Genomic DNA, 27340 nt, shown 5'->3' with positions numbered 1-27340 from the left:
TGAGAAATGAAGGCTATTCCATGCGAGAAATTGCCAAGAAACTGAAGATCTCATACAACACTGTGTACTACTCCCTTCACAGAACAGCGCAAACTGGCTCTAACCAGAATAGAAAGAGTGGGAGGCCCCGGTGCACAACTGAGCAAGAGGACAAATACATTAGTGTCTAGTTTGAGAAACAGACGCCTCACAGGTCCTCAACTGGCAACTTCATTAAATAATACCCGCAAAACACTAGTCTCAATGTCAACAGTGAAGAGGCGACTCCGGGATGCTGACCTAGGCAGAGTTGCAAAGAAAAAGCCATATCTCAGATTGGCCAATAAAAATAAAAGATTAAGATGGGCAGTCTGAGATATGGGTTTTTCTTTGCAACTCTGCCTAGAAGGACAGCATCCCGGAGTTGCCTCTTCACTGTTGACGTTGAGACTGGTGTTTTACGGGTACTATTTAATGAACTATTTATTTTTATATTTTTTAAACAAGTACATTTCTAAGTGACCCCAAACGTTTGAACGGTAGTGTATGTGTGTGGCAACATCCAAACTTTTTTCCAATAGATATTATCAATAAAACCGTTCCAATAAGGCATGACATAAGGTATAGATACAACATCCTGCTGAAACAAGGCTCGTATAGCTCTATTGTTGTTGAATGGACCAAAAGAAAAACAAATCTTTCCTACTGATGAGTCAACAGGGTTAATCGTAGGTATGTTCTGAGGGTCAGTTCTTGACACGTTCCTGAATAATAAAGCAACACCCCCGAGGGAATGGCATCTAAAACAATTGCAAAATCTTTAGGTGTTACAGGGATCTTGTAAAGTGATAAGAATTCCTTATAATTAAGTAAAATACCCTCTGCATTTACAAGTTGGCTCACCAATAGGATATTATTTCGGAACCAATATTCTAAAAACAAATAAGTATTTTTATACAATACGTCCCGATTATTCCATATATAATATATGTGTGGAGAAAAAGTATGCTTATAAATGAAGGACCAAGACATTAAAACCAGTAGATAGTGATAGCGCTGATGTCATCCACGTATTCCTATGGAAAAACCCCGATGGCGCATGAAGCCGGAAGTATTTGAATTTGAAGCGTGCCATATTGCTGAACGGTGCTGAATGGAACCAAAAAAAAAAACGCTAAGGATCATGGTGAAAGTGGCCGTAACTAGCAAAGGATCATGGTGGATGTAGTCGTTTTCATCCTGCTTGAGAGGGTCAACCTATGAGCACACCACACCCCCTTAGGTGCACGTGGAAAGAGCATGCATGAGGGCGCAAGCCTCCTGGTAGCCTTCCGGCCCGTGATTGGTCTGTGTTAGCACGTGGTCCTGTGTGACGACAAAGGTAGTAGTCAGAATGGATCACTATTTAATTAAATATCTCGATTTGTATCAAACTTTAAAATAATTCACCATGGGGATCTAATTGATCATAATAAACACATTTTAGAGGCCAAAACGTCTGTCAAAAAAAATTGTTCGGCTGTTCTGGTGATCATAATTTACATGGGCTTTCTAGGACAGACCAGGGTTTTTGGCACCGCTAGGTTGCTACGCAGTAGCCAACCAACAGAGCTCATGACATCACGCTCCAGACAGTACATTGGGGGTCTGGCACAGACGTTAATTCAACATCTATTCCACGTTGGTTCAACGTAATTTCATAGAAATGATGTGGAAACAACATTATTTCAACCAGTGTGTGCCCAGTGGCTAGCCAGCACCCAGTGTCCTTCGCTAACACCTGCCGAACACCTGCACTTGCTGTCGTTAACAGAACTGCGGGAAAGCAGTGCACGACAGGCGGGGGCGAAGGACACTGTATACCGGTGTCTTAGCCAGCTAGCTACCATCAAAGATATTTAAAACTTAATCAAACTGCTCATTGCTCTCTCTGTGATACCGTTGTCGCCCCCGCCCTTTCTTCTTCTTCTGTGGGGTTTATTGGTGGTTGGCATCCAACTTTATGGTGCATTATCGCCACCTACTGTACTGGAGCGCCCCCGCCTCCAGACTGTGTAATGGAGTCCTAGTTTAACAATGGACCAATAGAAGTATATATAGAGGGGTTCCTGCAGATTCAGGAATGCCCACATGCTGGAACGCCGCAATTGCGGCCCACAATTACACCCTTCTCCTTTGGAGTGCTGCATTTCAGCCAATGATTAATATACAGTGGGGAGAACAATTATTTGATACACTGCCGATTTTGCAGGTTTTCGTACTTACAAAGCATGTAGAGGTCTGTAATTTTTATCATAGGTACACTTCAACTGTGAGAGAAGGAATCTAAAACAAAAATCCAGAAAATCACATTGTATGCTTTTTAAGTAATTAATTTGCATTTTATTGCATGACATAAGTATTTGATCACCTACCAACCAGTAAGAATTCCGGCTCTCACAGACCTGTTAGTTTTTCTTTAAGAAGCCCTCCTGTTCTCCACTCATTACCTGTATTAACTGCACCTGTTTGAACTCGTTACCTGTATAAAAGACACCTGTCAACACACTCAATCAAACAGACTCCAACCTCTCCACAATGGCCAAGACCAGAGCGCTGTGTAAGGACATCAGGGTTAAAATTGTAGACCTGCAAAAGGCTGGGATGGGCTACAGGACAATAGGCAAGCAGCTTGGTGAGAAGGCAACAACTGTTGGCGCAATTATTAGAAAATGGAAGAAGTTCAAGATGGCGGTCAATCACCCTCGGTCTGGGGCTCCATGCAAGATCTCACCTCGTGGGGCATCAATGATCATGAGGAAGGTGAGGGATCAGCCCAGAACTACACGGCAGGACCTGGTCAATGACCTGAAGAGAGCTGGGACCACAGCCTCAAAGAAAACCATTAGTAACACACTACGCCGTCATGGATTAAAATCATGCATCGCACGCAAGGTCCCCCTGCTCAAGCCAGCGCATGTCCAGGCCCGTCTGAAGTTTGCCAATGACCATCTGGATGATCCAGAGGAGGAATGGGAGAAGGTCATGTGGTCTGATGAGACAAAAATAGAGCTTTTTGGTCTAAACTCCACTCGCCGTGTTTGGAGGAAGAAGAAGGATGAGTACAACCCCAAGAACACCATCCCAACCGTGAAGCATGGAGGTGGAAAAATCATTCTTTGGGGATGCTTTTCTGCAAAGGGGACAGGACGAATGCACCGTATTGAGTGGAGGATGGAAGGGGCCATGTATCGCGAGATCTTGGCCAACAACCTCCTTCCCTCAGTAAGAGCATTGAAGATGGGTCTTCCAGCATGACAACAACCCGAAACACACAGCCAGGGCAACTAAGGAGTGGCTCCGTAAGAAGCATCTCAAGGTCCTGGAGTGGCCTAGCCAGTCTCCAGACCTGAACCCAATAGAAAAATCTTTGGAGGGAGCTGAAAGTCCGTATTGCCCAGCGACAGCCCCGAAACCTGAAGGATCTGGAGAAGGTCTGTATGGAGGAGTGGGCCAAAATCCCTGCTGCAGTGTGTGCAAACCTGGTCAAGACCTACAGGAAACGTATGATCTCTGTAATTGCAAACAAAGGTTTTTGTACCAAATATTAAGTTCTGCTTTTTGGATGTATCAAAAACTTATGTCATGCAATAAAATGCAAATTAATTACTTAAAGATCATACAATGTGATTTTCTGGATTTTTGTTTTAGATTCCGTCTCTCACAGTTGAAGTGTACCTATGATAAAAAATTACAGACCTCTACATGCTTTGTAAGTAGGAAAACCTGCAAAATCGGCAGTGTATCAAATACTTGTTCTCCCCACTGTATACACCAGATTACTGATTTGGGGTGCTGTGTTGAAACCAACGTGCCTCCATCTTGGCACTCTCCCACCATTATAAAAAAAATATTTTGGAAGCTATAGAAATGCATTTATTAGTGTCTACATTCGTTTTTGCCACATGTATTATATTAGACACCTTAATGCATCCTTTTAAATTATATGTGAGCTAAACACAAAAATAAAATCATTTTCCTTAAAGTATATATATTGTTTAGAGATTTGTAATGTTACTGTCCCCAATACAACAACAAAAATACATGTAATTTTGTCCTTGAAACATTTTCCTATGGAGGACTGCTTATATTTTACTAAAATCTGTGTATAATGCGAAAGTCTAGCAACCCAAAGGTTGCGTGTTCGAATCTCATCACAGACAACTATAGCATTTTAGCTAATTAGCAACTTTGCAATTACTTACTACTTTTTTGCTACTGTTAGAAATTGCGTAATTCAAATCTGGTATTGGAATAAGAGAAAATCAAGAGATATTCAATCCAAGCTAAATTTATTATATGCAAAATGTATGTATGATAAGTATGATGGTTCGTATTCGGGCTCACTGAAATACCACGCAGGGCAGACAGAGAACTGGCTTCCTCATTACAAATTCTTCCTCAAATACCCTGACAGTTTTAGTTCCCGCTCTCTGCTGGGCCTATCAGGGTAGAGGTTGAGTGTGGTTTAGACTTAACCAACCCATCGCTGCCGCTCAGGCTGGTCCCAGCCTCTTGGCGCTCCCCTGTTGCCAAGTGTCTAGTTATTTTGCAACTTATCCAGAGTGTCAGCACTTTTTTGCAGTACCCGTCCTTGGACGGTTCACAGACAACAAAGAGGCAGTGTTCGGGTATTGTGAGACACAAGTTCTTATCTCCCCCTACTCCCTAAAACAGCTCCTCACATGAATCACAGCTTGTTATGTGAAACAATTTATATCAGTACAGTACAAACCTTTTATGCTTAATCATTAATGCATTCTTTCTAAGCTAGTCATCACATCCAGTTATGAGAAAATAGATCCCCACGCTACTTTGCAACTACTTAGCATGGTAGCTAACCCTTTAACCTAACTCCTTTCCCTAACCTTAATGCCTAACCTAATGTAGCATATAATACTAAAGCAGTCAAACTTATATCATACTACACCTGTTGTATTCGGCGCATGTGGCAAATACAATTTGATTTGATTAGCGCAGATCAGATCGCCACCCCCCGTTCCCCCCTTCCCGTCCCCCGTGATCACGACGTTTCAGAACCACAAGACAGTGGATAGCGATGAAAGTAGCCAGGTCCTAGGCCAGTTGAAAGGACATAGCCTAAGTGCTGAGGCTTTTATCAGACTCACAACTGCCCTCAACCGACACAAAGAATGTAACTGCACCGTTACCCATCAGCAAGGGACTTCTGGGTTGCTGGCGGAATGTTTAAGGCGGGCACTTCAGCGACCCAGGTGTTTTAGGACAACGTCCGCGGTTCGGCTGCCCCGTTATCACCATAGCCTACTATAACAACACATCAGCCTTAACTGGTGTCTAGCCTGCTTTACCTTCGATGGTCAGTCGTCGGCGCTTGCATGCCCTACAGCTTCACTGAAGTTAGTTGGGATAGTTTTCCAAAAGTTCGGATTTACAATGAAAGCCAAGACTGGGGTCATCCTAGTCTTGTTCGCTGCTTTCGTTAATGTTGCAGCACAGGATGCTGAAGCCGGGCAAAATGTTGTGGAAGAGTTATTTGTGGAAACCTTGGTGAGTTCAGTCTATTTTCTCTCCAAAGCAGCGATAGGAAAGTGGCGAATCTTGCACGAGCCGAATGCAATGCATTGCAACATTCAGACCAAATTGAAACAATGAAGGCCTATCAGCTTTTCATTGTTAACGTTGTAAATGTATCGCTTATTTTATGTAATAAAACGATGCATTTATTTATTTGGAATGCAAATATCTTACACTTGATTTTATTTTTTCAATTTTCTCCCCCTTCATAAGGTGAAACCCGAAACTTGCTCTATAATGTCAGAAACGGGAGACACGCTAGAAATCCACTATACGGTAAGAAAAAAAAGTGTAAATGAATGGCCTAACTAACATTTTCAATTTCAAAGGTAGGCTAGGCACCGCCCTGTTTGACATCAGACCTAGCCTACATGCTTACTGAGATAAATGTCGATAATATTTTGGGGATTTTTAAAAATGAAATCTGATCAAAAGTGTTCTCTGCAATTGAAGTGGTGCTGATTCATTGCACGTCAATAAACTTGACTCGATACGATGTTGCCTATGTGGCAAGGTGTGAAGCGGCAAGTTAGTAATTTCACTTCAGACTGGGAAATTCGTGTGCCAATCAAATAGTCAAATAAAAACAACTTTCAATTACACTTAGTTTGTAATCATATCTGGGATGGCAAGTAAATTGCATGTGATATTGACACGTTTTATGCGTGCCAGACATTCTACTCGGCAGTGTGATGGGGGAGGTGCAACACGTCAGCACTCTTGCTCAGTACCAGATTTCTAGAACATATGTGGTTAGCTGATTCGTAAAATACCTAACCAGGCGTTGTAAGATCTGTCACGCCTCAGCAACGTCTGAGCAGGGGAACACGACCACATCAAAGGACGAGGCGAAACGAGGGATAACTGGGCATAAAATCTGTCTTCTCCAATAGGTGGCGTTTTTTCTAATCTTAACCACACTGCTAACCTTATGCCTAATCATAACCTTACATTAAAACAAAAGCACATTTTTGTTTTCCAGATTTTTTACGATATAGCCCATTTTTGACTTTGTGGCGGTTAACGAGTGAAAACCGTTGTGCCTGTTGTTCACACGCTTCTGCCCTCACATTGGCTAGAATGCTACCTCCCACCTGTTTTGCCTCGTCCCCGACTGCCTTCCATTTGTGAAAAGACTGTAATTATTTTCAGTGTTAAAGCGTCCACTAGAGTATCTGGTCAATATAATGTATAATCTGTGACCAAACTCTTCACCTATGACGCGTCATGCTTGACCATGGCCTCACCTAACGTCCCACTGGGCAACGTCTATTCGACATTGGTTCAACGTGATTTCATTGAAACGACGTGGTCGTTCATTCAACCAGCGTGTGCCCAGTGCAGCCACACCTATAAAGAAAGTTTTAAAAGTCTGTCAAGTGTTTCACATTTTAATGTGACTTGAAGGGGATATGCATCTTAACCTTCTATTTAGATTAGAATCACTGCTTGCATGCAAAATCCCTCTTTTAAAATGCACCTACCATATTGTTCCAATGCTCTGAACAGGGTAAATTGCTGGCGGATGGCAAGGTGATTGACTCATCCCTGTCCCGGGACCCCCTTGTTGTTGTGCTGGGAAAGAGGACCGTTATCCCTGGTAAAATCACAACCATTCAAATAGACCGTATTAGACATGATATTGATCACACAAAATAACAGGAACACTAGCTTATGTTAAAAACAGCAATATACCTTCAAATATAGCTCACACCTGCAGTGCAGTGTTTTTGTTATCGCATCATTCACTGTATATAGATAACGTGATAATGTATCTCCAACAGGTCTGGAACAGAGCTTGGTAGGAGTTTGTGAAGGGTAAGTAAACAGTCAAGGTCTGCCAATACAACATTTTAAAGTGGACATGTAGCCTACATTAATTTAAAACCACTTCCACTAGGAATTCAATATATGACTTGGCTAAGCAAGGACAATTAGTTTCAAATATAGATATTACCAGTATGTGAAGCAATCACAAAGATCCTGACTCAAATGACTTTGGTAAACAGGAAACTCTATGAGAATAACCTCTGTCTGTCTTATGGTCCTCTAGACAAAAAATCAAGACCACTATTCCACCACACCTTGCCTATGGAAAGAGAGGATACCCTCCCACCATCCCAGGTACTTAAACACATCTGCATATACACACATACTGTACACACAATAATACAAGCAAACACATACGGCAAATAAATATCTCACCTTGATAACACTTGACTAGCCGGTCCAGCACCTTCTCAAAGGTCTGGCTGAGCACAGCAACACACACACGACTCAGTACTTGATCCTCCCTCGATCTTCTTCCCTCTGTCCTGTTAGCTGATGCTGCTCTAGAGTTTGAGGTGGAGGTGATGTCACTGATCCAGGCAACCCCATGGCAGAAGATTGTGAATGATGTCTTTCCCCTAGTGTGTCTGGGCCTGGTTCCCACTCTGCTGGGCATGGTGGGCCTCTACCTCTATAACAAGGCCAACGCCCAGCGGCCAGGCAAGAAGAAGGCCAAGGACAAGAAGAGCAAGAAGAAATAAAGGAAACTCACAGAACTATTTAAATAATAAAATGTAAAAACAATAAGGGAGAGTTGTTATTATCGGATGGAATATTCCTCTTTTTTATTTGATAGTTATTGTAAGACACCTGGTAGAAAGAAGTACACAAAAATAGAATAAGGAATTGAGTTCTGCCAGAAGGAGTGCATTCTGGCAGTTTGAAGTTATAGTTACTCCTAGTCAGTGTACAACTTGAACACCTTTTGAAGTTCATCTAGGAGTGATGGTGTGTGTGATGTGAGCCTGTTATTTTGTGTGTCTACAGTGTGCGCTGCACAATGTGTGCTGCCTCAATGACAGTGTGGCGCTTGCGTTGGGCGTCAGCAGTGGGTTGAACGGCGAGGGTGGGCCGTGACACCATCAGCAGGGGGTTGCGATGGCGGAGGATTTCGTCGCTAACGGAGATGCCGTCCAGGTACTGGCGCAGTAAGACCCGCAGTTGCTGGTTCTCCCGGGTCAGAGCTCCTCTCTCCTGTTCCAGACACAGCCGCTCCAGCAGAACCTTATTATAACGCTGCCAGAACCTCTCCAGAACCGAATAGTCCAGCATGGCCTGAGCACACAGGGTTACAAATGAGAAGTTAAGTGAGAGTCAAAGAACAGAACAGTGTGTGTATAATACAGAACTACAAATACCTGTGCCAGCTCCTCAGATGGAGGCTCCATAGCATTAGCTCTCTCCTGGCTCTCTTCCTCAGCAGTGAGAGAGGAGGTGTAGAAGGGCAGGACTTTCTCATGTTCTGTCTCCAGTTTACGACACATCTCAGCCAGACGCAGCAGCCTCTCCCCCTGATCCACAACATCACACAGGACAGAATGAGGACAGGGTGTGAGTGTAAATGTCAGTGAGCAAATGTGAGAATTCATAAGAAGTGAGTGTCAGTCAGTACACATGCATAAGTGTGACTGTATAGCATATTTGCTGTCTATGTATGCATATGTAAGTCAAAGCATGTGTATGTTTGGCTGCTAAACATACACACTAATGTACATACTGCATGCCTAGACAGGCACTACACACTTTGCAACTGCATGTGTCCACATGCATAAACGTTAGCACCTTAGTGATGATGCCCTGTAATTTCTTGGCGGCGGCGTTGCTGCGCACGGTGAGGTTGGTGAGCTGGTTCCTCTCGGCTGCGCGGGCACAGCTCAGCTGGGTCTTGAGCTGGCGAGCCTGCAGGGTCACCTCCTCCCTCGCCACCCTCAGGCCCCGTGCTGCCCCCTCACTCTCCCTCTGGCTGGAGTTCAGCCTGGAGCGCAGAGCAGAGATGGAGTCCTTGGGGAGGGAGGAGACACAAATACAGTGGGAAACGAGCACTCATGCTGACATACACAGAGGGCATGCATGAATGAATACTCTATTCAAATAAAGGTAATAATACAATCACATAGAAAATATATTCACAGAGATGAGCAAAACAAGCATTCTATTTTCATTTGGTAGACTTGCACAGAGTAGTCCTCTTGACCCTGTATTCTCTATAGGGGGAATTCAGACTTGAGTTACGTGTCCATAAATGGAACTTAATTCCCTTTTTATGAATTTTTTCTCTCGATGTGTATTCTGACCTTTAATTTATAAATTGATAAGCGCTATTGATAATAGCTAGGTAAATGAGTAATCCGTTTGGATAAGGGGATTTTAAATATAAATGACAATTGTTTTAGATCTATTTTACCTTATGATCGCTAGGGACAAATTTGAAATCTGTAATATGGCTGCAAACTGAAAAGCATATCAACCTGACAGGTATTTATGCCCCTTTCCCACAGTGAAGTATGAAATGCTGTGCCGCTATGCATAATTGAACTCGTATGGCCTTATAACTGTTAGGGAGGAATCTTGGAGATGCAAAGCCAAGCAGAATGACAGTCGCGCCAAATTTAACCTTTGTGCGCTCTAGAATGTTTCAATTATATTCCCCAACTTTTCCTGTTTCCTATAATTTTCTATCGGTAGCGACCGTAAGTAATAACCACACATATTTAACTGCCAATTTAGGGTTCATTCCCTTCAGTTAGTAGGCCTACCCTACATTTCGTACCATTCCATTGTTTGATTTTGCCTACCTTTATTTTTTACCTTTGTAAATGTCATGTCCATGTGGTTGTTGCGGAGGGTCGCTAGCAATAGTGAATAATATTTAATTACAAGTTGTCCAATAATTTGGGACATGTAGCCTATTTGAGTAATTGTGGAACGCAGACACAATGTGGCAGTTTAAACCTGGAGCACGGTTCACGACAACTGGACTGTTGTCATCACAGTTCCATCATCAGTGAGGATAAAGGTAGATTTATATGACTGTTGTTCAACCACTATTGTACACTTTCCTCCCCTTCCAATATTTCATGGATTGAACAACTGAATATGGCAACTTTCAGGATGAACCAAACCTTTGTATTTTTTATTCACCAATATATCTTGTGCATAAAGACTCTCCAAATCTGTTTTATTGATTTATTAAGTAGGTAGATTCATATATACTTTCCTAACCCTAAATAAGCTACATAGTTTTAAATCTACTAAATGGAGACTAATATGATGAATATATTTTGATGACTTTCTTCATTGATCCCTAATAATCGGAACCCGTTCTCTCGATATATTCTAGTGAGTCTGTTGAGAAAATTACAATTAAAAAAGGTACACCGTATTTAACGGGATGGCTTTTGATAAATGTACTGAAAACCCTATTAAATGAAAACTCCATGAGAATCTGTTGGCCAACAAGTGGGAGGTTTTTCAGCTGTTTAATTAAATGTATTCAGTGCGCATATAGGAGCCACGCCCAAAGAGTTTATTGCGCACCTGCATACAGTAAGTTTGAATACCAGATACTGAGAAGTGCTTCAATCAAAACATGTTAAAAAGACATATTTCCTAAATCTGAATTGGCCCCTATAGGAACAGTAGTCTCTGTAGCCCAACACTGACCTGCATCTTCTGCAGCCTCCTCATCTGCGTGTCAATCTCCTGGGCGCTGCGCTGGTCGCGGGTCCTCAACGACTCAAAGGCTACATGACGGTCCTCTGTGGCCTCGTTGTAGCTGCGTAGGGCCTGTTGGAACTGACGCCACAGGCCCTCCACCGTCCCCTCTAACTGGATCCTCAATGCATGCTTCTCCTCTATGTTCTAATGGGAGAGGGAAAGGAGATCACAGATCACAGACAGGGCATGTAAGCCGGCTCACACAATATCCCCTAACAGCTGGTTCAAGGCTTGTTTTGTTCTGTTGTTCATAATGACTAAGGTTAAAGGGATACTTCGGGATTTTGGCAATGAGGCCCTTTATCAACTTCCCCAGAGTCAGATGAACTCGTGGATACCATTTTTATGTCTGTGTCCAGTATGAAGGAAGTTAGAGGTAGTTTCGTGAGCCAATGCTAACTAGCATTAGCCCAATGACTGGAAGTCTATGGGTATCTGCTAGCATGCTAAAGAGGAGAGATTATCCTAGACCAATTGTGAGGATCTCAGGATGGAGAGAGGGGAAATTAAAGGGGCCCACCAGAGGGAAAAAAAACTGATGCTGGTTGTCTGAGCCAGACCCCTACCCTGTTCTTGATGTCGTCTCTGGTGCTCTGGTAGTCCTGGCGGGCCTCCACGTCCACCTCCATGTAGAACTGCTCCATGGCAAAGGTCACATCCTCCAGGTAAGCACACTCCTGCTGGTGCTGGGACAGGATCTGCTCCCTGGGAAACACACACACATTTACATTTAAGTCATTTAGCAGATGCTCTTATCCAGAGCGACTTATAGTTAGTGCATTCATCTTAAGATAGCCAGGTGAGACAACCACATATCACAGTAAGTACACTTTTCCTCAATAAAGAAGCTATGAGCCCGTCCTCCCCAATTAAGGTGCCACCGGTCGCCTGTGACACACACAAACACACACACCTTTCAATTCACATACAACACAGAGCATCACTATCTAGTAAATATCAAACTTGCATCGAGGTTAGAAAAGCTTTTCAATTCAGTAGTTTAGTGCAGCATAATTCAGTTATATTAATTGTTGTGCAGAACTGTGTATAGTGTCTCTCTCTGTCTATTAGACAACTGGACTGGTGTGTGTGTGTGTGAGAGAGAAGGTTTTACACACACCTCTCAGAATTGAACTCGTAGCTCAGTCCCTCCAGGCTGCTGTTCCACTGTTGCTCCAGGGATGCCAGCCTACCCTTCTGCAAGGCCAGCAGACAGTCCACACACTGCAGGTGAGAGCGCAGGGCCTGGGCTGACTGCTGCTCCGCCTCACTCAGGTCACACACCAAACACTACAGCACAGAGAGAAAGAGATATAGACTGTCACACCACAGGCGGCCAGTGATACCTAAATGGCTGGAACGGAATTAATGGAATGGTATCGAACACATCAAACACATGGTTTCCATATGTTTGATACCACTCCATTCCAGCCATTATTATGAGCCGTCCTCCCCTCAGCAGCCTTCTGTGTCACACACACAGTCCAACAAGAAGTAAATCACAGATGTTTGTGGAAATAAATAAATACCTAACCTTGATGACACTGTCCTTCCGGTCCAGCACCCTCTCAAAGGTCTGGCTGAGCACAGCAATGTCACTGCGCAGTTCAGCTGCCCGTGTCTGGCGGAGAACTGCTCGCCACTGCTGCGTCAACTTGTGCAGGTTCACTGCACTGTTGCGCTCCTCCTTCTGCAGCTTATCCTGGTTGCATTATGGTTAGAGATGACGGGGAGGGGTACTTAGAGGTCATGCAAGGACATTTTGAGAATAGAATAGGCTTAACAAGTTGCATCGGGCTGTGTGACTTTTCATTGGTTTACATTCTTGAACATACCTTGAGGAATTGAGTTAGCATGTCCTCCTTCCTTTTGGCCATCTCGTCCTCTGCCTGGGCCCTCTGCTGCATGTACAGGAGTCTCTCTTCCTCCGTCATCCCTGCCTGCTTCCCCCCTCCCCCCTTTTTTGCACCCTTCTTTGGCATGGTTCCTCTCTCTCAAGCTCCTCCTGGGGTGCTGTTTTGGTGTCACTCGACCCACTTCACTTTCTCGCCCTCTTCATTCAGAATGGGTAGCCAAGAGTTAAGACAGACAGACAGACTTTAAAAAAATGAGCAACCCACACAAAACAGCCTAAACATTTAATTAACATCAAGTTGGTAGTCATTGTCCAATAACAAAGCAAACACATAGTAAAATCCTGCTAGCCACCTAGCTAATATTCCATTCATTCTATGATGCAATTTCTCACTGTCATATGGTCATGTCCAGAGCCAGATATGTCCATGCAGTTTGCAAACAACCCGTAAATGTATTTGCGACAACTAACATGTTGCAGTGTCTTACCTGTGTGAATTCTAGAGATATGACAGCGGGATCTCCCCAAAATGAGTTTGTGTATGGTCTCCTAGCAACATTCTAGGGGTAAACAGACCTAGGGGGCACGCCAGACTGCACACACTGCGCCGCCAATGTGCCAAAAATAAAGTGCTAGGAAAAATGCTATGCATCGATAAAGCAATCATTATCAAGGAATGAACAATATTATAAAATGAGTAACTTGTGATGATGTACATAGTGGTTTATCAACACCCACTTGCAGAAACGATGCATTATGCAAATAAAGCAAGCGTTATGCGAATTAACATAATGGCAAATCTTCCCTTTCTTAGAGATATTTCTCGCTGTCCAGGACAGACAGGAAAACATGGACGCATGCTTCTTCCGTTAAGCAAATTTAAATAATTTCCAATTAGCATTGAAAAATAAGTATTGGAATCCCGAAGCGAAGTGCCAGTCAATTTGTAACACCAACAGAGGAAATTCGATAGTAACAAACAAATGTTTGTAAATTGCGGACTCATGGAAATGCGTCATGAGAAATACGGACTACTACTATCTAAGACACCGGATGCCCCATATCCTTCCGCGGAAAAATATTGTTGTTATTTTGTAGAACCAACATAATTAATTAGTTGATTTATTTGATGATAGCATAATTATATTAACTTTCTATATATTAAAAACAAATAAACAGGGAGTGCTTTCTGTGTCGTTCACAACACCCAGGGTGCTGGAGAGATATAGTTCGGTCGGCACCCGTACTTCGGTCCTTTTTCCAGCCTCCTGTTCAACATGGTGAGTTTCTTTACTGAGTTGTCCAGGATTTTGAAAACGAATTAATGGCTAAAAACTCAATGTACAGCCCCCCCCCCGCCCCATATTTACATTCAGTCCGTTTATATTCTGATGCGGGAAAAACTTGAATGAAGTTATAGAGCTATTGTATAACTGTGGACCAGCTAACTAGATTTCTAATTTACCGGTACGGTACGTAATTAGTTGGTTAGCTAGGTAACTACACGTTCTGGCAAAGGCCACTGCACAAATAGGAAACGCCTCCGCAACAAATGTAAACATGAATCTTTTTTATGCTGAATAATGCTCAAGTTGAGGAAACTGAACTTGAGCCTGCTTGAAACATGGGTTTTGTTTTGGTTGACCAAGAGTCGGTATATCGCAGGTTGGTTCTTTTATATGCAAAATAATTATGCAGAGATTACTGACGCAACCAATTAGCTACTCCTATTAGCAAGGCTTAATCACCTGATCTAAAAAAAAAAATAAAAAAATCCGCGTCAGTAATCTCAGCATAATTATTATAGGTAGAATAACTAACGAACCTACAGTGCATATAAAGAACCAACCTGCAATATACCGACTCTTGGTCAACCAAAACATAACCCATGTTTCAAGCAGGCTCAAGTTCAGTTTCCTCAACACTGAATGTTGGTGAAGAACCATTTTTTAAGAGTCCACAGGATGAGTAGTTGGCTAGCCTTCCGGTAAAAAATAATAACTTGCCTGTCAACTTTTCATTGCGTAGCCCGGTGCGCCATCCTGTGGACTCTTAAAAAATGGTTCTTCACCAACATATTCAGTGTTGTAACCAAATAATGTCTCATTTGTTTTACAGATTAATTTTTATGTTTTGAGAAAGTAGATAACAGTTGAATACTAAAATATGAGTATTAATAATTTACATCAAATAAAACGTTAATTTCAGTTATGTGCATTGACATAAACAATAAACACTGTTGGAGTTTGTGTTGCAGAGGTGCACTTGGAAAGTAAAGGAAGAAATACACAAGATGGGTTGAATAAATATATATTATATTTTAGACTTTTGTTTTTGTACAAATAATTTCATATGAACATAAACAAAACAAACAATTAAATCTCGACCTCCATCCCTATATTGTCACAAAAATCACAATAAAAATCCAGCTCCACCGCTACCTCTGGATCCCACTGCACAAACCTGCAGAAGTCACACACACCCATGGCACCTCGGATCTACACTCCTGAGGGGAGCTTGCTGGCGGATCATGCTCCTCGCAGCGAGCACAGCAGGTAGTGTCTTCTTTTATATAAAATAATAATAAAAATGGATTAATATGGTTTTGTAAAATGTAGAAGTTCTTCAACAACAATAGTAATTGATACATCTGAGAGAGAAAAACAGATTATGAAGTACCTGAGAGTGGTGACGTGACCAGTGGAGCTTTTCTCTTCCTTTTCTGTGCTGCAGTTTGAGAAAAAGTAGTGTTAGACAGTTGCATGAAAACCCTTCAACTTTTTTACATTAATACCTCTGCAGGAAGCTGCAGAGGTTTTGGAGGAGTTGGAGATGACTTGAGGGTTGGTGCTATGGACTGTAGATATGTAAAGAGAGTTTATTTATTTATTTACACATTGCTGTTTGAAGTCATTTTTTCGTAATTTAACATGTGTTTACCTGTGGTGGCGGTATTCAAATTGCAGGGGGCAGGGACACCAGACGTGGCTTATATGGTGGTGTGACAAGGGGAGACGGAGGAGGCAGTTGGTCCAGAGGAGGCCGTGTTGGAGGTGACAGACAGGGGGGTGGTGTGCATCGTGGTGGTGGTGGACAAAACCGCCGACGATGGCTTGGAGGAGCTGGTGTTTGTAATGGTGGGGTTGAGGGGCCGACGATGGTGTGGCCGGGAGAGTAGGCACGTGGCTGCCTTCTGCAGCTGGGGACTCCGGTGGCTCCTACAGGTGTTGCACACTGGGAGGCACTGGCAGTGGTGATGCAGCTGTCAAGAGTGGTTCCAGCAGGGTGTCCAGCAGAGGCAATGGCATCAATGGTCTCATCCATGGCAGCCCTCTCCTGTGCCCTCTGTGTTCTGAGGGCTGCCCGACGCTCTTTCTCCTCTGCCTCGGCCCTCTCCTTCTCACCCCTCTCCTGCCACTGGCGCGTGTATTCCTCCCCGGTGAGGCATGTGGCGACCACAGGGAGTCTTCTGTATCGGTCCAGCCGATACTTCAGGACAGTAAGGATGTGCCCCAGGTCCTTCGCTATCAGCCCCCTCTCTATTAGGGGGTGCTCTTCTAGAGCTAGGCCTCCCAGTGTGTAGTGGCCCCTCCCAGTGTGTAGTGGCCCTCCCAGTGTGTAGTGGCCACCAGGGAAACACTTGGGATATAGATTTGTCTGGGTTTCTCCCTCAACCCACTCTCCCCCAAGTGCTTCTCATAAGAAGTGAAGAAGGTGTCCATCGTTGGACGTGTGGCACACTAACTCTCCCCCTGTCCAGGTTGTCCGGCCGCCTCATGCTCAGGTTCTTGTGCCTCCTCCTGAACATTTCCCACCACCTCTTCCCCAGTGGTGGGATTGTTTCCCCTGGGTACCAAAACCTACAATATAAATGAATATATAATTGTCCATCCAGGATGAAAATGTTTGTTTTGGCATCACCATACACATCCACATTTACATCACACACATTGAGAACAGTCAGTCCACCAATCTACATACATAAACACCAAATAAGTGCATATTTTGTCTGCGTATTTCATCAGCCTCTGTCTGGTGAAGGGGAACCCATGGCTGGCGCAGTAGATACAGTACTGCACCAGATAATTTATCCTCTTGTGCAAGCAATGTGGGTGGTCCACTGTGACAACCATGGGTCACCCGGCCGCTCAGCCTGTCCGCCAGGGTCTGCCGAGGTACACCATGCACCTTGGTAGATAAGAAAATAAAACAGTTACTAGCAGATAAAATTCACATACACATGGTAATCTCCTAAAAACAAAAGATGCCTAACCTTGGCAGCCTGGCAGATAGCCATCCCTGCCCTGCAGTCCTCCATGGCATGGAACATGTCCACCTCACTCCACTGCTTCCTCTTGACTTTCTCCATGCTGTGGTGGTAAATACATGTAGCTAAATAACTTGGCATACTATACACATTTTAGAAAGATAACTCAATCTGAATATGTATAAACATTTACATTTCAAAGCTAAGGCATTGAAAGGTGATGAAAGATTTCACAACAACTGAAAGTGTACCCATGTTTTTTGTTTATCTGTAATGAAAATTAGTGTCCCAATTAGTTTAATATTGATGCATACATTGTAACATTTGACTAAATACTGCCTCTATGTAGCTGTTGTAAGATGAAACATAGCCAACAGTGATGGATGTCAAAAAGTTCATGGTTCAGAGTTCCAAAGAAATTTTTGCAGATTTTTTTTCAAAACGCCAGTCAGAGGACTCCAATTTTGATACGGTAAAGCTTGACAACATTCAGCTGTTTCCGTGATATGTATTATCTAACGCTTACAATTTATTTCCTTTTTGCTGTCTTAGCAGTTCTATCAACATTTAGCAAGTTAGCAACATTAGAAAATCCGTTAGCTATATTTCATAGGTAAAAAGTTTGATATTAAATTATGTGTGGTCTGTCGCGCAGTCAAATTTTGCAATATGCAGCGTGTCCCTCAATGTGTACGTATAACCTTTTTGAAAACTCTCAAAACTTAACTTACATAAATTGCACTGAAAATCGGTGGTCAGCTAGCTAGAAGGGTGTCTTTAGTCGCGAAACTTACCGTTATTTTCCAGTCCATTTAAATGTTGAGCTCGAGGTGATTTAGTCCTCCAACTGCTAGTGTCAGAAGTTAGGTGGTGGCCGATGTTGGGGGAAAATTAGCTACCTATAATAATTATGCTGAGATTACTGAAGCACAATTTTTTTTGATCAGGTGATTAAGCCTTGCTAATGGGAGTAGCTAATTGGCTGTAATGAACTTACACAAAGGACTGGAGTCTTGTGAATAACTCAACAGTGAGCCTCTGCTGATGTTCGAAGACATTCATTGTGCCTTTGTTTATAGACTAAGAAGAGACGGAACTGCGGTCGTGCCAAGAAGGGCCGTGGGCATGTGCAGCCCATACGCTGCACAAACTATGCTCGCTGTGTGCCCAAGGTCATCAAAAAGTTTGTCGTCAGGAACATCGTGGAGGCTGCTGCCGTCAGGGATATCTGAGGCTAGCGTGTTTGAATGTGAGTAGATTGTTGAATGGTCTGAGGGTAACTAATCGTGATGCTATTAGGCACACTGTTGGTCCCCAGGACCAGCATTGAATGACACTGGAGCATGTATTTTGCTTGATTAGATCCACCAGATCAGTGGTTTATTACACTTCATACTCAAACATCCTTTCTTCTGTGCAGCCTATGTTTTGCCCAAGCTCTACATGAAACTGCACTACTGCATGTGCCATCCACAGTAAGGTGGTCAGGAACCACTCCAGAGGCCAGGAAGGACTGTACACCACCACCCCGCTTCAGGTCCAGTGTGAGTACTCGAGCACCAAGCTCTGCCATAGCCATTAATTCTGCCACTAACTGGTGATCAACTCAATGAGTTGAACTCATTCCATGGAGGGCTGAGTGTGTTGGTTTTCTTTATTTCCTTTCAATTTGTCCAATTAAGACCTAGACAACCAGGTGAGGGGAGTTCCTAAATAATCAGTGACCGTAATGGATCAATCAAGTACAAGGGAGGAGAGAACCCACAGACACTGCCCTCCATGGAATGAGTTTGACACCTGTGGCCTGCACAAAGCCTAATGTCTGGGATATCTGCATGCATTGAGAGAATCCTCAGTCAAATACAGAAACTGACATTTCCATTCCTGCTTTTCCCCTAACATTGGCTGTTATTGCATGATGTGATTGTGGACTACTGTTCTGATGGCGTGTTTTCTTTCTACAGGGTGGCCCACCCAGAGCTCCTCCAAAGCCCATGTAAAACAGATTGATTTTAATCTATTTTTCACTTGCAAAACATTTAAATATATCTTTATAAATATCTGAATGTCTTATTTATCAATTTAGGAAATATCAGCCAGTCAAGTTTATTTATTTGGAATACTCTCCTTCAATACAGTACAAAACTTACAGTAGTTTAATCTTGATACACATACTTAATTACATTATGGTACATGAAAAAAGGCTCTGCAGTTAAAGCGAATCCACACCATTCACAGGGGCAGGAGTAAAGGTAACAGAGCAGATAGTCAAGTCAAAGGGAACCTTGACTAGAGAAACCTTGAAAAGGAACGGAAAACATTTAAACAAGGGCAATAAAACTAGATTTTTGATTTGAAAAACAAGCGCACATCAGTAACAATATTTTTCTCTGAAGCTGGGGTGACTTAAGGGGAAATGCAAAATAAGCTTTACTCACTTGTCCTTTAGATTTGTGAAAACTTTAAGGTGTAGCAGACAGCATTGTTACCACATGCACCAGGTTTTAAAAGCATAACTGCAATCCAGTCTAGAATGAAATCCAGGATCACCTCCTTTACTTTTTTTTTCAAGGATTTGTTAACTTCTGGTGAAAAATGGATTTCAGATGAGAAACTGCACTGTTCACCGCCAGGGCAATTATGAGACATCCTGTCCTATTATCCTTGTCTGGTTAGTTAAACTGAATTGGCACACTATTACCAAAGCCCAGAGATCTCTGCTAGTATTTCAGTTGACAAGCTCTTTAATATAGCTATGTTAGAACAAGCCATCTACTCTGGGACAGGCAGATTTAATTATTATAAAGACACGTAAGATCATACAAAGATCATGCCATCTCAAACCTCGATCTTTGGCAGTTAACCGTATGTCCATTACTGTGTACATGCCATTATGTTTACAGAACAAACTGTTTTTACATCATAACTCAACACAGATGAGTGAAGTCGCAGGCACATTTTTAAATGGAAGCTATTGTGAGAAGTCAGAAGCTAGAGTTTTGTGCTGTACCATCGGCCTGATTTGTGGAACGACAAAGTCATGTCTATGTAGCTAGTTGTCGGATTGGTGACTGATGTGAAACGGCTATAATTAACACTCATAAAAATAACTCCCCTAATGTATCTATTACATTTTTGTTACTGCTTATTGAAAGTAAAACCCAGGGCCAAGTGTTCTGTCCTCAAATATATGATGAGCCAACATCCTCAAACAGTGAAAACCTCAGGGATTAAGGCACAATAGACAGATTTAAAGAGAAACAGATTGAGAGACCCTGCCCTTCGATGAATTAGTGTGAAACGATGCACAACTTCCACGTCAGTTCAATAATCAAACCATTTCTGATTACATTCTAAATATTATTTCTCTACTTTGAACAGTAATTACATATCCGTTCATAAGGCATTACATTTGGAACAGCATTAGATTAATATTAATGCAACCATGCCCTGTAATTCAGTACAATGTAAGTGCTATGAAATAGTAAGATATTTTCTGACATTTTCTTGTAGTCCACTTCAAAGCAACATTCATTTTTTTGTAGGTAAAATTAATTAAAATATCAAATAGTGTAGATACAGGGCTGTCAAAAGAAACCACCCCCCAAAAAATAAACATTCACCAAACTTTTATCCCCACAAAGAGGCAATTGAGGTAAAGAGTGTCACATTTATTAAAAAAATTAATCCCACAGCAGATTTTCCAGTCTCTCATACTTCATCTGTGTCATGAGTAGGGCCCATAGTTTTGCTTGACCATGGAAAACTCTGGTCCCTAATCGAGCTATAAACCATACAGGCTTCCAAGTTCATTTACTGTGCAGACCAAGAGATTGGGTAAAAGAGTAAGGCAACTACTGCCAAAACCAATCAGGACCTAACTGACCCCTTACCATCAGTCTCTTCAAATCGCTCAATGTAAATGCTTTTTTGAATTCACAAGTGTTTATTCATCAAGTTCCTTTGATCAAAGCCTTGTTGTGGAAAATAAAATACAAACTATACATCTTGGTAGCCAAAGTTGACCAAAGGGATCTAAATGAGTCATGATTCCAAAGATTTTTTTTACCGTCAGTACTCTATAAAAACAATTACAAGTCCAGTGAGACAAAAGGAAAATCATTGAACGAGGATAAACATTTCAGTCACTTCTGAAGAATCACGTTTTCAATCTCAACCACCGAGGACTGTGGACAACCACACACTACTCATTCATGCCTTAGCAGCAGGTTACAATCTCGTGCACATGTACTTATCACATTTAATATTTTAAATGCCTGAAAGTGCTTTTTTAAACATGTCTATTTCCTTTTTGGACGATGTAATACAATTTATATCAACATGATTAGGCTACTTAAGAAATGAGTGAATGTGCAAATCAAACCTAGTGATTAGTGAAGGGCAATCTAGGATTCAGCGTGGGTAGGCTATTTAGCAGGGGCAGATGGGGTATTTCATGTTACATCGTCAAAATGACTACATCTTCTCATCCATAAAGATATGTTGGCAAGACATGGCTGTTGTTACTGCATGTCCCCCAGATCAACGTCTTGAAAGGCACAGTACAATGAATATACAATTGTTTTAGGTCTCACTTGTAAATAATATTGTTGTTTAGGTTTGTTTCATAGTACACAAGGACCTTCTAAAATTGCCAACAATCTTATCCCCACCCTTCGTTGAAGTCAACTCCAAAAGAGTTGCAGTGGCTCCCTTATTTTGTGGAATTAGTTTTACAAATGTTTGATTATTTCTTTCAACATACTGCATAGAGAAATGTGCAGGCCATAAATGTCGTCTTCTATAAAATAGTTCAATATAAAGGATATCTCGGCAGGTATCTCAGTGCAACAAACGCAATTAAAGGAAACAAAGCAAACATACTGTACCCCACGACATTCACACTGCTAAAAGCCTTCAACTCTCTTAACTTAAACAAAATAACAAACATACACACCTATACACAAACTGAAATCGGAAAGTGCACTCCTCATTGAGGCTAACCCCTCAAATCTCTTCTAACCATTTAACTTGGGATCCTGGGTCTGGTCTGCACCGCAACTTATTAAAATATGACCTACAGTACTATACACCATCTACACACAATCTTAAACAACACTGTCTGCCACACCCCCAGGGACTAGGTGTGACGGAATGGAATAGATCTGTTAAAATGTGCTTTTCAAATAGAGCTTTGCTAAACTGACAAATTCCAAGGAAGCCTGACTGTTCTTTTCCACAATATATATCTTGGTTAAAATATTGATTAAAGTGCAGTAGAGGAAACAACTCAATGTCACAGATCTAACCCACATTGTCTAGATGGTAGCATCACTGTTTTGTGCACCCGGTTATTACCCGGATAAGAGAGGAAAGGTAGACCACAGCAGAGAAAGGCACTTTGAGGATAAAAAAGTGCATTCACTATCTTTACTTCAGAATAAAATCAATTTGAAAGTGCATTTCCTCGTTAAGAATTCATCCATTTTGAAAAGTGCATTCAGAGTGGTGAGGATTCTCCCTTTCCTTTTTAAAAAGTGATTCAATTGAGCTAATGTGCCTATTTGAAGTCGTGGTTTATGTGATAACAGTATCAACGCTTGTGCAGAAATAATTTACAAAAAGCAGTTTCGTACTACCCATCCCACTCTGCCCCCTATTGTGATGCAGACCAAACCCAAGCAGGCCCTTCTGAGTAAAAAAAAAACTAAGTACAGAGGCCCGTCCAGCCATCCCTCAGCCTCAGCCTAGCAGGTGCTCCCCGCGGACAATGTGCGAGGAGAACTCGTAGCGGTCCTGGCTGCGATGGCCGCAGATGTTGCACTCGAAGGGCTGGCGGAAGCCGTGGCAACCCATGTGGATGGTGAACATGACGTGGTCCAGGAAAAGCACGCGGCAGTGCTCACAGCGGAAGGAGCGCACCGCGTGCCCCTCTCCGTCCACCACCCGAAACGCCTCCCTGGAGGTGGGGGAGCCTGGGGCCGGGGGGATGGCAGAGTTGTCACCCTCTTCCCTGTCTTTGGAGTGGCTTGGGCTGTGTCTGTGTCTGTCCCTGCGGTGCAGTAGGGGCGGAGGGGGAGGGTGGTGGTTGGAGTGGAGGTGGTGGTGATTATCGTTGTTGTGGAGAGGCAGGGCAGGCGCCACACTGCTTAACATTTCGTCCGGCATGCTCTCAGTGTCTGTGGAGTCCTGGCAACCGTTGATAGGCGAAGGGGCATGGCTACGGGCAGGAGGTAGGTCCTCGTGGCCCTCTGCAGCCTCCCTGCCCCCCACTCCTGTGGACCCTAGGCCAGCCCCGGCCCCCGTGCAGTCCAACCTCGGCCCCAGCGGCACCATGGGGGTGTGAGCTGAGCTGATGACTGGCCGGAGCTCCGATAGACACGAGGGGTGAGGGGGGGGCAGCTGTAGGGGTCGGAGGCCTTCAGATCCACCACCTCCTGGAACCCCCAGGTAGCCTCCTCCCAGGCCGGTGTAGTGTGGCTGCTCCAGACCACCGTGGTGTGTCTCCCCGTCCTTGTCAAAGGCAGCGCTGAGCTCGAAAGGCATGTCAGCCAGATTGTGGCGCATGTGCTTCTGTCCTGCAGGGCAGATAGAAGACATGGAATCACACTGTACCACAACTCAGAGAGAAACTAGTGCTGTGCAGGTAGGTCTTTTTTAAACAGACACCTGATCTCAATGATGTTGTTCCCTTTGTGTTACCTGTGTCTTTGCTCACCCCACCCTTTACACATTCCAATTAAGTGCTGACCTACAAATTTCTGTGGTGTGGATCTCTTGCGTTTGGTGATGCTGTTGGCCAGCTGATCGATGAACGTCATCTTGTCTGAGGAAGGTTGCAGCAGGGTGTCAGGCATGAACTCCAGGTCCCTCAGCTCCTCTCCTATAGAAGACATGATCACACCATAGATAAAAGCATTAACATGCAGTGTGTATGTATGAATGTGATTTAAATTTAAAAGTTATCAAGGCTCTATAGGTTTCTCTGTGTGCGTGTGAGTTTGTTCGCCACTACCTTGAGTGTGAGCGCTGGCTGGCTTCTGTGTCTCCAGGCTCTGTAGGTAGCTGTGGCAGCGTTCGCGGTGCTCTTCCAGGGTGCTCTGCTGCTTGTAGCTGCGGCCACAGTAACTACACTTATAGGACTTTCCCACTGTGGGAGACGACACTGGGGACAAAGTCAACATAACGTAAATACAGTACATATAGAACTGTGTGTACTTTGCTCAGGAATTGACGGGCTCAACTCAGACCCTCTTTTCTTCACCCAAGTGTGTGCGATAATTTGTGTGTACAGTATGTGTATGCCTCTCACCCGAGTGAGTGCGGAGGTGGCCTGTGAGAGCGTCCCGTCTGCGGCATGCGTAGCTGCAGAAGGGGCATTTAAAGGGCTTCTCCCCCGAGTGCAGCTTAATGTGACGCAGCAGGTTCCCCTTCTGGGTAAAGGAGGCTCCACACTGATTGCACTGGAATGGCCGCTCACCTGGAGGAGGCACATACCAGTTTACACACCCTGACCCCGTACAAACCAGTTTGAGTAATTTGAAATCAGTTTCACTGTCAACCTGGTTTCGTGGCAGATCTGCTCCACAAACGAACCTCATCTTTATGTATAAAGGACTAATCAATCACTCAATTAATTGGTCAGTCACCTGTGTGGCTGCGTTTGTGCACCATTAGGACGTTGGGCCCAATGCAGATCATCCCACAGATGTCACACTTGAGTTTCCCATTGGGCAGCCGGATGGCACCTCCTGGTGACATGGGCTCCGGACTGGCCAGCTCCCTGTAGCCGCCTCCTGCCTCTCCTCCCTGCTCAGAACCCCCCTCTTCCACCTTGTCCCCTTTCTCATCCTCTGGCCCTGTGCCATGGCCCGCCTCCTCATCACTGTATAGTTCCACTTTGATGGAGTTGGCTGGAGCGAGACGGGGAATAGACCAGGAGAGGGACATATGATGAGTAGAGACACGGCTGTGCTTGCTAAAGTAGAATAAAAACATCTGAGCCACAAAACCAACTACCATACTCTCCCTTGGGAATAATAAAGTTTACTACTTCTACAACAAAGGAATTGACTAATTGGAACTGACCACTAAGAGAGCGGCTGGGGGAAGTGTGCTGGCTGTTGGGGGTGCTCACTGTGGGGCCTCCCACAGCCCCTGAAAACTCCCTCTCCATCGAAGAGTCTCCACTGCCTGCAGTCCACACACACACACCTACTTACAGTCCATTCAGTCATCTCAATAATGTCACAACCATAAGGTCAGTAAGTCCGCTAATACAAAGGACTGTCCATGCCCTGCCCTCCATACCTGACATGTAAGGATGGCCATTGCAGTCGTCATCCATTCTAACACCAGCTAACTGAAGGAAAAACAAACAGGTAAGAGGAGAGCCTCTAAATCATCAGTTCTTCCTTCTGTACACACATTTACAGTTCCAGGAAATGCAGAGTAGCTGAAAATTCCTGAAGTGCAACTGGCCCTCATTGAGCCAAGCCCAGCAATTTCAAGGGACATGAAATGGAGTGAGAGACAATGGCCTTTTGTTGAACACTTGGCTATCAATTTCTTCAAGACAGTGGACTAGGCCTATACTGTCTGGTTTAGGATAGTTGGTTGGTAGAGCTAGATTGCAATACAAGCAAATATGCTACCAGCCAAGTACATCAAAATTGAAAGACTAACTGGGCAAAACCAAGATACATTTGGCTAAGTTTATGTGCAGAAGAGTCACTAAATACTCAGTCAATGTGTATGGAAATATCTAGCTAGCTAGCTACGTTACTTGTTTACAGTGCGACAGCCTAAAAAGCTAGCTACTTTTATCGATACATTGGTTATGCAAGTTGTTTTAATCACCAAACAAACTGACTTCCTTCTTGCTAGGTACTGTACATAGTTAGCTAACGTTACCTTGCTATATGTTCACTTTGGTGGGGGTTGTAACCTGCACTACGTTAGCAAAAATAATATTTGGTTAGCACAGATGAAAGGGTTAGCTAGCTAGTTAAGATCTTTGACGTTAGTCAGATGGCTAATTTAGTTGGCTAGCTTGTTGGCACATGCTAGCAAACTGAGCTCAGCGACCTATAGCTAGCTAAAGTTAGCTGTCTGGCCAGCCTGACAACTGACAAACTAGTTAACGAACGTTATTAGCTAGCCAATTGCTTTTATGTAGTTAACGTTGGCTAACTAGCTACCTACCAGAGTCAGAAAGACCGACAGTGACAGTTCGATATACCAAAAACAAAATAGTAAGGAACATAAAATACTACTGCTAACGATGCCTAGCTAAATCATATTGATAGCAAACATTGTAGATACAAGTGTTTAATCTCTATTCCACGTTTTAGCATGTCTGGCTGGCTAGTTACGTTAATCATGTCTGTTAAGTGGTTGCTATGGTACCCACCGCCCAGAAACATGCACTAATGCTAGACAGCTAATCAGTTGGCTAGCCTATCTGGCTGATGGCATCGTCAGTTATAAACCTAATTAAAAGCACTTAAACAAAATATCTGTAGAAACACCATATACACAAATCTTTTTTGAAAATCTTCCGTACCTGTCACGATAGGCCTCGATTCTGGGATGTTATGTTTCTGGTTCTCCGCTTGTTTTCTCTTGCGACGACAGCATCTCCTGGCAGCATTTACCTCGAATCATAAACAATTTCCGGTCCGTGAAACACCGGGATACAGACTGGCTTAATCCAACTCCCATGGATTCTCATCAACAGAATGTCGAGTGTATCCGGTTTGTGGCTCAGCTAAGGACTTTCATCTTCCCCCACTGACCCACGTGTTGCACATGACATGTCACATATGACCTAGTCCTACATAGTCCAGTTTTTTCATTCCGAGGAAAAAGATTATAGCCTACAATAATCAAGTCGTTGGGAAGAAGTATAGTAAAATCGATTGGAGGATAAAATATAAATCATAAGACTGCAAAAGAGAAGAGTCACTGGAAATGTCTAATAATGCAGATTGACATCAACCATTTATACTGACCTGGGTGAAAACCCAGCTCAATGACACATTTGTATTCCCAAAACTAGAAATTTGGCAGTGGTAGCAATGTTACAGAAACAGTAT

At 43.3% G+C, this 27340-nt stretch overlaps 3 protein-coding genes and 1 pseudogene across 5 annotated transcripts; 2 read left to right on the top strand and 2 right to left on the bottom strand.

Moving 5' to 3' along the window:
• Window positions 1-5222: 5222 nt before the first annotated feature.
• On the top strand, window positions 5223-8149 carry LOC311133147 (peptidyl-prolyl cis-trans isomerase FKBP11-like). The gene is made up of 6 exons (XM_084166589.1): window positions 5223-5547; window positions 5788-5850; window positions 7084-7174; window positions 7359-7392; window positions 7628-7698; window positions 7897-8149. The coding sequence occupies exons 1-6, from the start codon at window positions 5434-5436 to the stop codon at window positions 8103-8105; spliced, it is 582 nt and encodes a 193-aa protein (XP_084022715.1). The 5' UTR covers window positions 5223-5433; the 3' UTR covers window positions 8106-8149.
• A 236-nt stretch (window positions 8150-8385) lies between these two features.
• On the bottom strand, window positions 8386-13103 carry drc2 (dynein regulatory complex subunit 2; the record flags this gene model as incomplete). The annotated part of the gene is made up of 8 exons (XM_084166588.1): window positions 8386-8679; window positions 8763-8915; window positions 9187-9405; window positions 11068-11265; window positions 11688-11826; window positions 12242-12411; window positions 12656-12823; window positions 12957-13103. 8 exons carry the CDS (start codon window positions 13101-13103, stop codon window positions 8386-8388), a joined length of 1488 nt encoding a protein of 495 aa, XP_084022714.1.
• A 4809-nt stretch (window positions 13104-17912) lies between these two features.
• Window positions 17913-19303, top strand: LOC311134005 (small ribosomal subunit protein eS26-like; annotated as a pseudogene). Its single transcript, XR_014615384.1, has 4 exons — window positions 17913-17933; window positions 18323-18492; window positions 18664-18787; window positions 19208-19303. The product of XR_014615384.1 is annotated as a small ribosomal subunit protein eS26-like (transcript).
• A 35-nt stretch (window positions 19304-19338) lies between these two features.
• Window positions 19339-26950, bottom strand: LOC311133497 (zinc finger protein Eos-like). 2 transcript variants are annotated; one of them, XM_084166986.1, is made up of 8 exons: window positions 26809-26950; window positions 25554-25605; window positions 25332-25436; window positions 24893-25156; window positions 24556-24723; window positions 24259-24408; window positions 23995-24126; window positions 19339-23821 (listed from the first exon to the last, which is right to left on the bottom strand). In XM_084166986.1, the coding sequence occupies exons 2-8, from the start codon at window positions 25588-25590 to the stop codon at window positions 22986-22988; spliced, it is 1692 nt and encodes a 563-aa protein (XP_084023112.1). In that variant the 5' UTR covers window positions 25591-25605; window positions 26809-26950; the 3' UTR covers window positions 19339-22985. The 2 variants fall into 2 exon arrangements, with proteins under 2 accessions (XP_084023112.1, XP_084023113.1); XM_084166987.1 differs by lacking the exon at window positions 26809-26950 and having other exon boundaries at window positions 25554-25938.
• Between the last annotated feature and the right edge of the window lie 390 nt (window positions 26951-27340).

This window comes from Coregonus lavaretus (assembly GCF_964263955.1).
Source record: "Coregonus lavaretus genome assembly, chromosome: 8".
In the NCBI taxonomy this organism is placed as follows: domain Eukaryota; kingdom Metazoa; phylum Chordata; class Actinopteri; order Salmoniformes; family Salmonidae; genus Coregonus; species Coregonus lavaretus.
This window is presented reverse-complemented; position numbering and strand designations above follow the sequence as displayed.

Bases quoted from the DNA above. Each gene is read 5' to 3' on its own strand.
- LOC311133497 (XM_084166986.1), bottom strand. From the start codon at position 25,590: ATGGATGACGACTGCAATGGCCATCCTTACATGTCAG. The intron at 24,724-24,892 runs GTGACTGACCAA...TGCCTCCTCCAG, and splicing joins GCACAAACGCAGCCACACAG to GTGAGCGGCCATTCCAGTGC. The intron at 24,127-24,258 runs GTAGTGGCGAAC...TGTCTTCTATAG, and splicing joins AGCCAGCGCTCACACTCAAG to GAGAGGAGCTGAGGGACCTG.
- LOC311133147 (XM_084166589.1), top strand. From the start codon at position 5,434: ATGAAAGCCAAGACTGGGGTCATCCTAGTCTTGTTCGCTGCTTTCGTT. The intron at 5,851-7,083 runs GTAAGAAAAAAA...TGCTCTGAACAG, and splicing joins CGCTAGAAATCCACTATACG to GGTAAATTGCTGGCGGATGG. The intron at 7,393-7,627 runs GTAAGTAAACAG...ATGGTCCTCTAG, and splicing joins TTGGTAGGAGTTTGTGAAGG to ACAAAAAATCAAGACCACTA.